Source organism: Pteropus alecto, unplaced genomic scaffold (assembly GCF_000325575.1).
Source record: "Pteropus alecto unplaced genomic scaffold, ASM32557v1 scaffold98, whole genome shotgun sequence".
NCBI classification, from domain to species: Eukaryota; Metazoa; Chordata; class Mammalia; order Chiroptera; family Pteropodidae; genus Pteropus; species Pteropus alecto.
Genome location: NW_006443570.1, coordinates 3,051,276 through 3,062,975, shown reverse-complemented (window position 1 = coordinate 3,062,975; position 11,700 = coordinate 3,051,276). Strand labels below are relative to the sequence as shown.

Below are 11,700 nucleotides of genomic sequence, written 5' to 3'. Positions count from 1 at the left end.
TTCTGTGATGGCTCCCACTTCTTCCAACGCACTGGCCTCTCCCCACTCAAGTTCAAGGTCCAGGAGACCCGCACAGTGGCCCTATGTACCTGCAAGGCCACGAAGAAGCCCCCGTACTGCGATGGCACCCACAGGAGTGAGCGAGTACAGAAGGCAGAAGTGGGCTCCCCACTCTGAGAGTGGGTGGCTGCTGCCTAGCTCCAGGCTTCTCTGACAGGCACCCCCTTTGTGGGGAAGAAAAGTGAGTACCAAGCCAAAGAAGGGATCATCCAGGGACCCCAGTACCCACAGCTGGCTCTTAAAGGACTTGCTCTTCATAACCTGAGGTCTCCAATCTGAGGCAGCCAGGAACAGGACCCTGGTTCAATACTTTCTGGTGGAAAAGATGGCATTAAATAAGCATGCCCATCTAGAGCAGTATTCTTATGGTCACTGGTGTGAGACACAGGGCCTACCCTCTCCCCGCCATCCCGATCCTAACTTTGGTTGGGAGCACTTGACCAGCCGCAGGGTGGAGGCAGTTTAGGTTCATTCCATATGGTGTCCCCAAGGCAGGCTGAGCCCAGAAGAAGCATGAGGAGGAGGCCAGAGGACCCATCCATCCTTTCCAGGGCCCCTCAACCCCAAAGAACTGGAGGCTCTGGAGAGTATGCAGCATTTATTACAAAGCCAGGAGATACAAATGTCCCAGGGCAGGAGGAGGGTACAGTCATAGCACCTCACACAACCCCAACCACCTAGACTGTGAGAGTCTTGCCTCTTCACCTCCCTGATCTATGTGCACTGGAAGAAAACAGGTGGGCAGGAATCTGCTGGGGTCTGCTCCTCAGGGGGTGGTCCACTGACCTCTCTGGATGGAGTAGAGGACAGAGCTTACAAGTGTCTGTCTTGTGCTTTTAGATGCCCCTTTGGCTCTTTCCTGACTCAGCCTCAGCTCAGGGTGGGGAAGGGACTAGAGAGCTGTTTGCCTTTGGCAGAATCTGGGGTCTGTGCTTGTGTGAGATTAACCCTACTCTACTCTCCACTACAGGCCCCCAAGTGAGACTTTACCACCAGCCTTGCTAGTCAGGGTTCCTGGTTGGGGGTTGGGGCACAAGGGGGTAAAGCAGTTCACAATGCTAAAGCCACAGTGGAATTTCAAGGTCTGAGGCCTCCCATGGCCTTAATCTTTTCCACAAGAAAAATGACACAAAGGCCACACACACCGGGGGGAAAAAAAAGGCAGAACTATCTATTCTTTGCACAAAGTTTCCACTGCAAGAGGAGGAGGTAAGGGAGATGCCATATCCACTGCCCACTCACTCCTCAGCACCAGGGGATAAACTGCGTTTATAAAAGGCACTGTCTTATCAATTCTCTGGACATTCAACAATGGGGTGGGTGGCACTGGTCAGGTCGGGGCAGGACAGCAGCCAAAATGGGGAGAGAAAGAGGGTAGACCCCATACAGAGCCAGTTAGAGTTGTACCTAAAGCTTTGGGGGCCGGTGGGCCCTATCTGCCTTGGGAAATAGAAGAAGAATGAGGCAGAGCTTTACTGAGCCTCAGGTGGCCTCTCTAGTCCATCTCCAGGCACCCCCCAAAAAGAGAGTAGAGCAAATTACACAAGACTCCCTAAAAATGAACACCCCACCCTCCCACATACACACACATTTAAATTAATCTGGTTGGTCCATAGAAAATAAGTATGTATATTTGGTTTTTCCTATGTACATATATATATAGATTTATTTATAAAACCCACCTCCCACCTCTAAGGTGGAAGGAGCTGGGGAAGGTAGAAGAGGTGGAAAAAGGGGCCCAAAAAGCGGAGGGGTAGAGACACATGGCTGGAAAAGGAGGGAGGTCCCTTTCCTCAAGTTAAGGGGGGCACAGGAGCTCCATTGACAGTCATCTTGCGCCCCCTGCTGGTGGAGGATGGTGTCTGCAGGCAGTTCGAGGTGCCCCCGTTGGTAGCTGTGGTGACCCCACTGGCTGCTGAAGCGGGAGTTGGGGAGGTAGGGTGGGTGGCTGGGGGCCCATGGGAGCTGGGAGAGCCATGGGAGGGGGTGGCTGGGCTGGGCAAGGAGGAAGAGGTGGCCGGCAAGGTGGCAGGGCTGGGAGCCTTGTCGCTGACTGACTCACACTCGGATGCCCCACTGGTGTTGGTGCCCTCGGATGGGGTGGGCGCTGTGGGCAAGGTGAGCCGCTTGCAGGCTGGCTGGACCCGATACTTGAGGGGGAGAGGGCCATTCTGCAGGGAGAGTGGGGGGAGAGAGACAGGGAAGGGGAGGGGTCAAGACAAAGGCCAACCCGACTGCCGCCCACCTCCACCCAGCAGTGCCCAAACAGGAAGAAAGTAAAGGTCCGGGCCTTGGAGAGAGAGATCACACAGAATAAATAGGAGGACCTAGGAAAAGTGAGACTGAGCGAGGAAGGCCGGAGCGACAGGGTCACACAAGACCCAGAGAGAAACAGAAAGTGTAAGACCAGAGACTGGAGAGAAAATGAGAGGGAAGCCAAAGAACAGAAAGCAACATTTACTCCATAGCCATCAGACCCTCTTTTCTGACCCCAAAAGGGGGCACATAATCTGCCCCAAGGATCCTTTTCTCCTTCCGATTGTGGGAGGTCATCAGAGATGGCCCGGTATGGTGGGCCACCTGAACATGGCTAGCTCATGGGACGAAAGATGAACTGTCTGTGATTAGAGCAGGGTGGCCCATGTGGTCACTGTGGCCACAGACCAATGCCAGACCTGCAGGGGTCCCCTCCCAGACCTGCCCCCATCCACTCTGCACTGCTCCACCCTGCTCACCCGCCGCCAGGGGTAGATGTAGGCAATATCCATGAGGGTGTAGTATTCCTTCAGTGGCTCATCCTCGTATAGAACCTCCACCTGGAGGAGGAGAGGGAGAACATTATGACCCTGGCCAGGATTAAGGTTCGGGCCATCTGGCAAAGAAGCTCCAAGCTAGGAGTCTTGAGGGTGGGGGTGGGGGTCAAGTGGACTTGTAGGTGGTCCCTCATTACTCTGGGGTTTCATGGTAGATTTGACTTCCTCATCAGAGTTGTCCCAACATAACTCCTGACCACCAGGTGAGAAGGGATCCAGAGAAGACACCCACATCATTAACAACTCCCCGGCCCCAGTCATCCGCACAGCCATCTGGATCCCTTAATATACCTGGTAGGTCACCCAGAGAAGCTACTGGACAAAGAAAAGACCCAGGTGAGAAGGATGTCATAGAACACTGGCTCTCACCCGGGCTGCACAGTAGAATCACCCAGGGAGCTTTAAAAATACCAATGCTTGGATCTTACCCCTAGAGAATGATTTAACTGGTATGACATGAGTGGGGTTTTGAACCTCCCCACTTGATTCCAGCGTGCAGCAAAGTTTGGGGTCCACTGTCCTAGACCCTTGACACTCAAGGTGTGCTCTGTGGATCAGTAGCATTGGCAGCATCTGAGAGCTTGCTGGAAATGCAGAATCTACTGAATCAGAATCTGCATTTTAACAAGTTCTCTAGGAGATCACAGACACACTCAAGTTTAAGAAGCAATGTCCTAGAGTTCTGTTGGAATTTCAGACTGGCCTTTCTTTTGGCCAACTGGCCCCAGATTTTTGCACATATACTTCTGCATGCGTGTGGATGCACACACACACATACCACCTTGTTTCCATGTACCTCTACACACTGGTTTCAGGAGATGCAGACTGCCCCATGCTAATCTTGGTTTCAATTACCCTTCTACTTGAGCTCAATTACACAACCAGGTAAGCTCTTGATGACACCTAGCTGACCCTGAACAATGGGATGCAAAGATTGTCAGACACACCCACCCACCAACATTCACTTTTCAAAAGAGCCCAGGGACTCACCTTGTACTTGCTGGGCACATCCATCTTGTTTCGGAGAAATTTGGCAAGATGCATGACGGTCATGGCTGCAGGACATCGCAGGAAGCGCACCCCTGTCTGCTGGGGGAGAGGCACCCCAGGGCTGCGGTCCACCCCACGCACTCTCTCCCAGCCGACATCCCACTCCTGGGCAGGCCCCAGCACTCACCTTCTCCTTATCGCCATCCCCATTCTCCAGGGGGCCCTTCTTCTCTTCCCGGTCCCTAGAGAAATAGAAAGAATGAAGCTACAGAGACCCTGGTTCAAGAAGCCTTCTCTAGAAGGCCCTCCCTCCCAGGGGAATGGGGGAGGACAGGAGAAGGGGGCAACATAGCCTAGGACCCCTAAAGGACCAGGCATGGGTCAGACTTGCCTGACAGCTTCATAGAACTCGATGGAGAGGCTGACAATCTCGTCGTCACTCAGAGCCCCCTTCTCCTGCTCCAGGACCTCGCCACGGTCCTCATTGGAGCCGTTGGGGACTGCAAAGGAGAGAACTCTGAGAAGTTGGCCTAGGATAGGGGAAAGGAACCCCACCAAGGACCCTGGATCTCGAAGCTCAGCAGGGCGAGGCTGGGGAGGCAGCGCAGTGGTGGACGACAGCCCTGTGCATCCAGCCCTAATGCCTGGGGCAGCGCCACACACTCATATTGTCCCAGACCTGGAAGCACACACGCACGAACTCACCTTCTGTCAGAGGGTACGCTGCATAAAAATCCCGCCGCCGTTTCATCTCATCTGAAAGAAAGAAGGAAGCAGGGTGAAGGAGCAACAGGCTGGGAAGAGGAGGGTGGTGGGCAGGAGGAAGGGTGTGTGGATACCTTTAAAAAGCCCAGGGACCAATTTGTAGACGATGTCTTGGAGAGTTTTGTCAGATCTGGGAAAAAAAATATACAGGGGCCTGTCAGCAACCACCATACCCTGATCTCCCCAGCCAGGGACCCCACCCCTCATCTCCTCTCCTTAGATTCAGAGCCCAGCCTTGAGGTCCCTGAAGACCTGGTCTTTACCCCTCTAGTATTTCTCATCTGGATACAACCCAGAGGAAGGGAAGGGGCCTAACACTTCTCCCCCACCTGCCACCTTGGCTACAGGAACAAGGAGGGCTGAGGGACAGAGAGCTGACCCAGAGGATCACAGGCAGGAGGGGCAGTGCCAGGCCCACCTGATGCTCAGCAATGGCCGGGTCTTATGGACTTGCACATCACACATGGGGCAGTACTTGTTGGTCTCCAGGTAGCGCACGATGCAGGTTTTGCAGACTTAAGGGAGATGGAGAGAGGGAGGAGAGTCAGATCCCCCTTCATAACCAGGCCCAGCCCCCACGCCCTCTGCTCAGGTTCGGGTATCCCTTCTCCTCCACCTTGTCCCCACAGTTCAGAGGCCCAACATAGTCCTGTTTTGCACAGATGGCAACTGCCCCATATCCATCCTTGGAGGGGGCAGGTGTGTGTGTGTGTGTGTGTGTGTGTGTGTGGCCAATATCATGTGTCATGTGTAAGGTGAGCCCCAAGTGCCAAGCTCCCCTTGTGGAGTACAAAACAAGAGCCAGCCTGTTAGACATCTCCCAGGGTCCTTGACCCCTTGCCACCAAGCCCAGAGTGCACGGCAGGGGTACCTGCATCTTCAGGGGGTGAAATTTCAGCCACAAAGATTTTAGATGAAAGTTCCTGAAATGAATTTCTGGGCTGAAACCACCAGCCTCCCCTCCCCAACAACCTCTCTGTGACCTCGGGACCCCCACCAGACACATGGACATGTTCACTCTTCAGGGTGAAGCCTGTGTGTGCCTTCCCTGGGCAGTGCCCTCCCTACCTGGGAAGAGGCGACCCACCCTGAGAAACAGCCCCTCCACCCAACTCACAGGAATGCAAACACTCCACGATGGTCGTGGCGTCGATGAAGTAGCCCCCACATAGGGCACACATGAGGTGAGGGTTCAGCTCTGTGATTTTGATCCGTGTGGTCCGATGCATGATGTCAGGAAGTAGGGTGAGGGGCTAAGGAGCGTCACCCTGGGAAGTAAATGTGGCATCAGAAACCCAGAGATCCAACGTCTCTCCCTGAGCCCAAAGCCTCTTCTCTCTGCCTTCAAGGCCGATTGGGTGGATGCATGGGCTGGTACCTTCTGTCTCCCTGTGGGTGTTCACAGGGTGCCCAGGGCTCTGGAGATTCACCCAACCTTGAGCAATAAGGTCAGGCTCCACCTCAGACCATAGGAAGTAATACGCAACTCTCCAGAGGATGTGGGGAGGCAGGAAAATGGAAAAGAACAGACTTTTTAAAAATCTCCCTAATCCCAACTCATTCATTCAAGTTAGTGCTAGGAGATATGAAGAAACTCAGATAAATAAGCTAGTGCCCTGAACTTCAAGAAAATAAAAGGAAAATAATAGTGTCCCTGCCTCCTCACTCCCTCTGTATAAGTGCGAGACCCCTAACTTAGTCTTTCTATTCCATCCTATCCTCCTACCATCCCATCCACTCCTCCAGGAAGCCTTTCCCAGAAACACTATGGGCATGGGCTACCCTAAATTTGAAGGGACACCCCATCATTTGTCCTCTACTCTGCATCCAGCCCCGACTCCAGAGCAACAATCTGAACATCCATAACAGGCGGACCATGTGGGTTCCAGTCCTGGTACTCAGGCAGGAAATACTAAGGACAGTCCTTACATGCCCAAAGTGGGGACCATGCAGCTCCACCTGTGCCCATGAGCACACAGGCCCAGGAACCCACCCTCCCATGCACACGTGGGAATTTCCTCATGTGGGCACTGCCCACCATCTCCCACCTGGTGCCATCTCTGCAACCTGTCCAGGCCATCCAGTTAGACCACAGGCTCTCAGAGACGCCTGCCAAAGCTAGGCAATAAGTTCCCTGTCCCCAGCCCACCTGAACATCCAGCCAGGCCCAGGCCCTTTGCCAGGGAGGTCAGGCAAAGCCCACCTCTGGATTGGCTGGTGTGCTTGCTTCTCCATATGAAAATCAAAGCTGCACCTAGAAGGGACAGCCCCTCCCTTCTTCCTCTTTCCTAGATTAAAAGCTCAAGGGGTGGGGCTTGGGAGAGTGGCCAAGCCCCAACGGCTCCTTTACAACATACACCTTTCACTTCTCTGAAACATTTCTAAAGCCACCACATTGGGTTTTCTAGGACCAGAAATTCACAGCCAGGATCAGCAGTTTCTATAGAGACCCCAGGATGAGTCTGGCCAGGACCCAAACAGCCAACAGAGGTTGGCCAGAGACCGAAAGAGATGGAGAGACACAAAGGCCACATATGGGAAAGACACCAAGATGCAGGGCAGACAAAGGGAACAAGCAAGCAAGCCCGGAGAGCCAGAGGAGACACATTGGCCAAGACCTGCAGACCCAGCCAGAGGAAAGGAGTTCCCACCTCACATAGGGTGGCCCTGTCCTGCGTTCCCTGGAGGGGTTCCCCCTTCACAATTATGTAGCAGGCTTGCTGGCAACTCTACTGTTTGGTAGTTTCCATAGTAACCCTGTCCCTGGCAAGATGCCCAAATATTATTACAACCATTCAGAGGAGAGAACAAACTCTAAGTGGCCGTTTCACTGAGTGCGTAATATCCATCGGATGTGTACGTGCCGTCTGGGCTTCCAAAGGTATTTTGTGTGACTGCTTGTTGCATGCATGCGTGTGTGTGTGTGCGCGTGCGCGTGTGTGTGTGTGTGTGTGTGTGTGTGCGCGCGCGCGTGTGCACCCAGAAACAAAACATTTTGGGGTCTGATAATGCTGGGGGTCCAGGATGCTATTGGTGAATCTCATACCCCCTTCTCTTTCTGTCACCCTCTCACATATGTACATATATGCAAACACATAGTGCTTCATACTGTTTTAGCCACCTCATTCACACACTTGCTATGTTTTCAAACAGACACTTGCTCTTAAAAACTCCCATATAGTACCTGCCAGGCAGACTATAGCTTCAACACACAGGAGCTCCGAGGCACATGGCCATGACCCACCTCCTCAGGCATTTCTATGGATTCAGGCCCAGACTATCCCTCAAGCTCCTTTCTAAATGTACAGGTGAAGGAAAGAGCCGTGGTGCTTATCGAAGGAATGAAATATTTCTCCTTCTCCCCTTTAAGAAAAGAGCCCCCTATGACACTCCCTGCTCCCCCCACCCACCCCATCCTCAGGGCCTCAGACTATTACCTCTGAGGCTGGGGGTGGGGAGAAGCCCTGATTGGTTCCTCACCTGATTGCCATGGTTACTTGCCAGCAGGTGCCAAGAACTGTAAACAGAAGTTCTATTCCCTCATGCACCCCCTCCCCATCTTCCTGAAACAGGAAGCCTCAGGGCCCTACACCTGACACCCAATTCCTCCCCAGCTGAAATTGGCTGGTGTGTTGTAGGAAGGAGAGGGAAGAGGGGTGATGGGAGGCTGGACTGCCAGCATCATCACTTTAGGGAAGCGGCTGGGGGATGGCAACAGCCTGAGGGAGACAGAGAGGGAGAGACAAATCCAAGAAATATTCAATAAAGGGAAACCAAGAGCCATTTGGAAGTGGCCTCTGTGGAGCTCTGAGGGCTCTAACCAGTCCCCACAGTGGACCTGAGTACTATCTTCCATCCCCAATGCCTTCTCCCATCCAGGGGCCAAGCCCTTCAGTATATTCTATCCCCAAACCACGGCTTTTCAAGGGCACAATAGTTGGGCAGCCCATGTTCCTGGCTCCTGGCGCCCCAGTCTCAGCTATAGTGATAGGAAAGGAGCTTGATCAGCACCCCATTCCAACTCCATCTTGCCAGTCCTGGCATTTGTCTTTCCCCATCTTCAAAGTCCCCTACTAACAGAGACCACCCTGCTATCTGTTATAACCAAGCACTTTCTGGAAGCTTCCTTAAGACTGATGCCTCTCTCTCCTGTCAGTTTTTTTTCATTTTCCCCTGCAAAAATAGTCTCTGATAACCCAGAAGTCCCTTTGCTCCTTTGGATGCCCGGCTATAGCTTTCTTTGCTCTTCCTTACCTCCAAATGAAATTAGCCCAACTCCCTCACTAGAAAATCTCCAGGTCTTAGGAAAAGTCACTCAAGGTCACATCCAGACATCTAGAACTGCAGAGGTAGAAGGGATCTTAGAAAGCATCTTGCCCAATCCTTTCATTTTATAGATGAAGAAACTCACAAAGAAGTGACTTGTCTAAGGTCATACAGCAACAGAGCAGCAGTCCTAGGACTAAAAACTGACTGACTCCCAGTCCAATGCTCTTTACACACTGGCACTGAGGCCAGGCTCCCCACTCATCTAAAGAACCAATAAGCCTGGCCTGATTCCATCCAAGCAGGTGGAAGATAGGAGATTCCAGGTTCCCTAGAAAGACCGCTCAGTGAGCTTTCTGGAAGCGGGGGGTCCAAGTCCAGCCAAAACATGATCAGCAGCACTTTCTCACATGCAGTAGGAAGAGGGAGCAGAGGCTTATCACCTCACCCCACTTCCATGGTACAGAGAGGGAAACCGAGGCTGCATGGTAACACAGTGAGCCAGAGTGTACCATCAAGACGCAGACCCTGGGTCACAAGAGTCCATCCCTCTCCCAACTGTGTGGGTGCAACTATGCAAGCCCTGTGTATTCATGGGGGGTCCACCTGGGGGCACTGCCAACTTCTCAATCTTTTCTGATCTTTGACCCTGGGACAAGGATCTGCTCCCCCACCAGATTCTAGCCTCCTGAAGCTGGGCTCACTCTACTCTCCCTCCCTTTCCCACCTCTCAGCTTCCTAAGATCAAAGACAAAAACCCAAAATATACGCACAGCTACAATTGCCAGATACACACGCAGAGAGGCACACCCCCTCCATCTCTCTAACTTACAACACAGACCAGACAGACACAACATACACATGTGAGCACACGCCAGATAGTTGGACAGACATACACACAGATACACCAGGCCAGACATACCCCAACACACATACAACCAGATTAGAGCCAAGACCACATTTGCCAGATGCATAGCCACCTCATCTATAAGTACACAGTCTGACATTCCCATCTGAAATCAGAGCTGCAAACACACACTAACCTTTTGTGCATCCCTGGTCCACCTACTGTAAATTATTATTATATGAGTTTTCTGGCAACAAAGGCAGTGTGGCTACCAATCTCCACTCTGGGGGCCAGAGGCTGTAGGCATAGGGTGGGCATCTGACCTGCACAAAGATGTAACCTCTTCCTGTTCAGGCTCTCCATTCCCATGGCAACAGCTCCATCCACCAAGATCTCTCAGGCACGGCCAGGGGCAGCAGAGAGCCCCCCTTCCTGCCCACCCCCTAAGACTTCAACTTGAACCTCACTCAGCCTCACAGTGTCTGGATCCTGAGTCTCAGGTCTCACCTGGGGTGTTTCCTGCCTCATTCCAAAAACAGCTAGCTCGAAGCCCACAACTCCCAACTCCAAACCAGGAAACCCCTGGGAAAACTTCCCCACCAAAAAGCTGCAACACAGCTGGCTTTATGCTCCTTTTCCAAGTACTAACACCTTGAAACAGAGCGGAAGGAGAAGAGAAATTAAGTTTCAGGAACAGATACAAACAGCAAGAGGTCCAGAGAAGGAGGCATCAGAACCGAGTATGAGACAACCAAGAGGCTCCGCTACCCCCAGCGACAGAAAGTCCTGGAGACTCAGGCAACATGGGGTTAGGGGGTAACTCTGAGAGACAAAGACCAGGGGCAAGCGCGAGATAGCGCTTCCACAATATTTACGGGCAGATTCACCACCCCAGGCCTCCTCCAGCCATCCGGAGCAATTCTGGGCAGATGGGGGCCATGGGGGAGGGGGAGAGGCATGCCTAGGCCCACCGTGGAAACAGGAGGGGCAGGGGTGTCTGTTTGCCGAGGGGTCCCACCCCCTCAGAGTTAGCAGCAAGAGGGCCTAGGAAGGGAGGGGGCAGCCTGGCTCCCCGATGTTAGAGGGGCCAGTCGGTCAGACCCCTCCTGCCTCCAAAGGCGGTGAGAAATATAGAGATAAATCTCCCCCTATCTCCATTCTACCCCCGCCCCGGCTGCCCCCGCCCCAAAGCCTGGGTCAGAGAATCAGGGACCCCAGTTACCGGGTGGCTGTTCCTACCTTCCCTAGAGCCAAACTTTCGGCGGGGCCCAAGGAGGGGTGTTCCGGAGAAGGAGGCTCTGCTGAGGTGGTTAGGGAGGGGGCGGGGCGCCCAGTCCTGGGATGGGGGGGAAAGGGACTGGCTGGGGGAGGTGCCAGAGAGGACCCAGCCTGGGGCAGGGAAGAGCGCCCTCCTCCGGCCCTGTAGCAATCAAAAAAGCATGTCCCCTTCCTCCGGGCCTCAAGTCCTTGCGCGTCCCCGACGCCCGGGTGCGGAAGAAGCAGAGAGCGACCCCTCACCAGATCAAGGAGGGTAGTGGGGTAGAAGCCAGGGCTGCTCTGGCTCCAGGGGAGGGGTAGGGGGACAGAGATCCACCCCAGCACGTAGCCCCAAAGGCCTTGTGGCTGCCTCGGACCCTCCCCCTCTCTACCTCGGGAGCAGGTCTAGGAGGGGGCTGCGGCACAAAGAGGTGGTGGTCGAGAGAGACGCCAATCGTTAAAAGGGGGAATCCACTTCGGCCATCTTGGAAGGGAAAAAAGAGAAAAGGGGGGAGAAAAAAGGAGAAAGGCAGACGGGGCGAGCTAGATAGGGGCCGGCGGGGGTGGGGCGCAGAGGCGAGCAGCAGGCCGGGCTCCGAGCCTCCCCCTCCCACGGGTGTGTAAAGAGGATGCACCGCCCCCCCCCATTCGAATTCCCAGATGGTTACGGGCAGGAAGAGGAAAGGAAAGGGCAGTCTGAGT

General features: G+C 53.7%; 2 protein-coding genes across 6 annotated transcripts in view; one reads left to right on the top strand and one right to left on the bottom strand.

Moving 5' to 3' along the window:
- Positions 1 to 414, top strand: part of CISD3 (CDGSH iron sulfur domain 3) — a 3,078-nt gene extending 2,664 nt beyond the window's left edge. The window contains exon 5 of the mRNA XM_015599341.2: positions 1 to 414. Coding sequence (XP_015454827.1) covers positions 1 to 177 — 177 coding nt within the window. The 3' untranslated portion in view covers positions 178 to 414.
- Positions 415 to 643: 229 nt separating this feature from the next.
- Positions 644 to 11,700, bottom strand: part of PCGF2 (polycomb group ring finger 2) — an 11,513-nt gene continuing 456 nt past the window's right edge. The window contains exons 1-11 of one of the 5 annotated variants that reach the window (XM_006924725.3): positions 11,391 to 11,658; positions 10,981 to 11,077; positions 5,746 to 5,896; positions 5,047 to 5,143; positions 4,703 to 4,758; positions 4,569 to 4,619; positions 4,255 to 4,363; positions 4,051 to 4,105; positions 3,864 to 3,962; positions 2,796 to 2,876; positions 644 to 2,231 (exon numbers count right to left, since the gene is read on the bottom strand). In XM_006924725.3, the coding sequence (XP_006924787.1) occupies positions 1,854 to 2,231; positions 2,796 to 2,876; positions 3,864 to 3,962; positions 4,051 to 4,105; positions 4,255 to 4,363; positions 4,569 to 4,619; positions 4,703 to 4,758; positions 5,047 to 5,143; positions 5,746 to 5,857 (1,038 nt within the window). In that variant the 5' untranslated portion in view covers positions 5,858 to 5,896; positions 10,981 to 11,077; positions 11,391 to 11,658 and the 3' untranslated portion in view covers positions 644 to 1,853. Of the gene's footprint in view, positions 2,232 to 2,795; positions 2,877 to 3,863; positions 3,963 to 4,050; positions 4,106 to 4,254; positions 4,364 to 4,568; positions 4,620 to 4,702; positions 4,759 to 5,046; positions 5,144 to 5,745; positions 5,897 to 10,980; positions 11,078 to 11,390; positions 11,660 to 11,700 lie in introns of those variants that run through there. The other 4 variants (XM_006924727.3, XM_006924726.3, XM_006924728.3 and 1 more) reach the window with 4 other exon arrangements.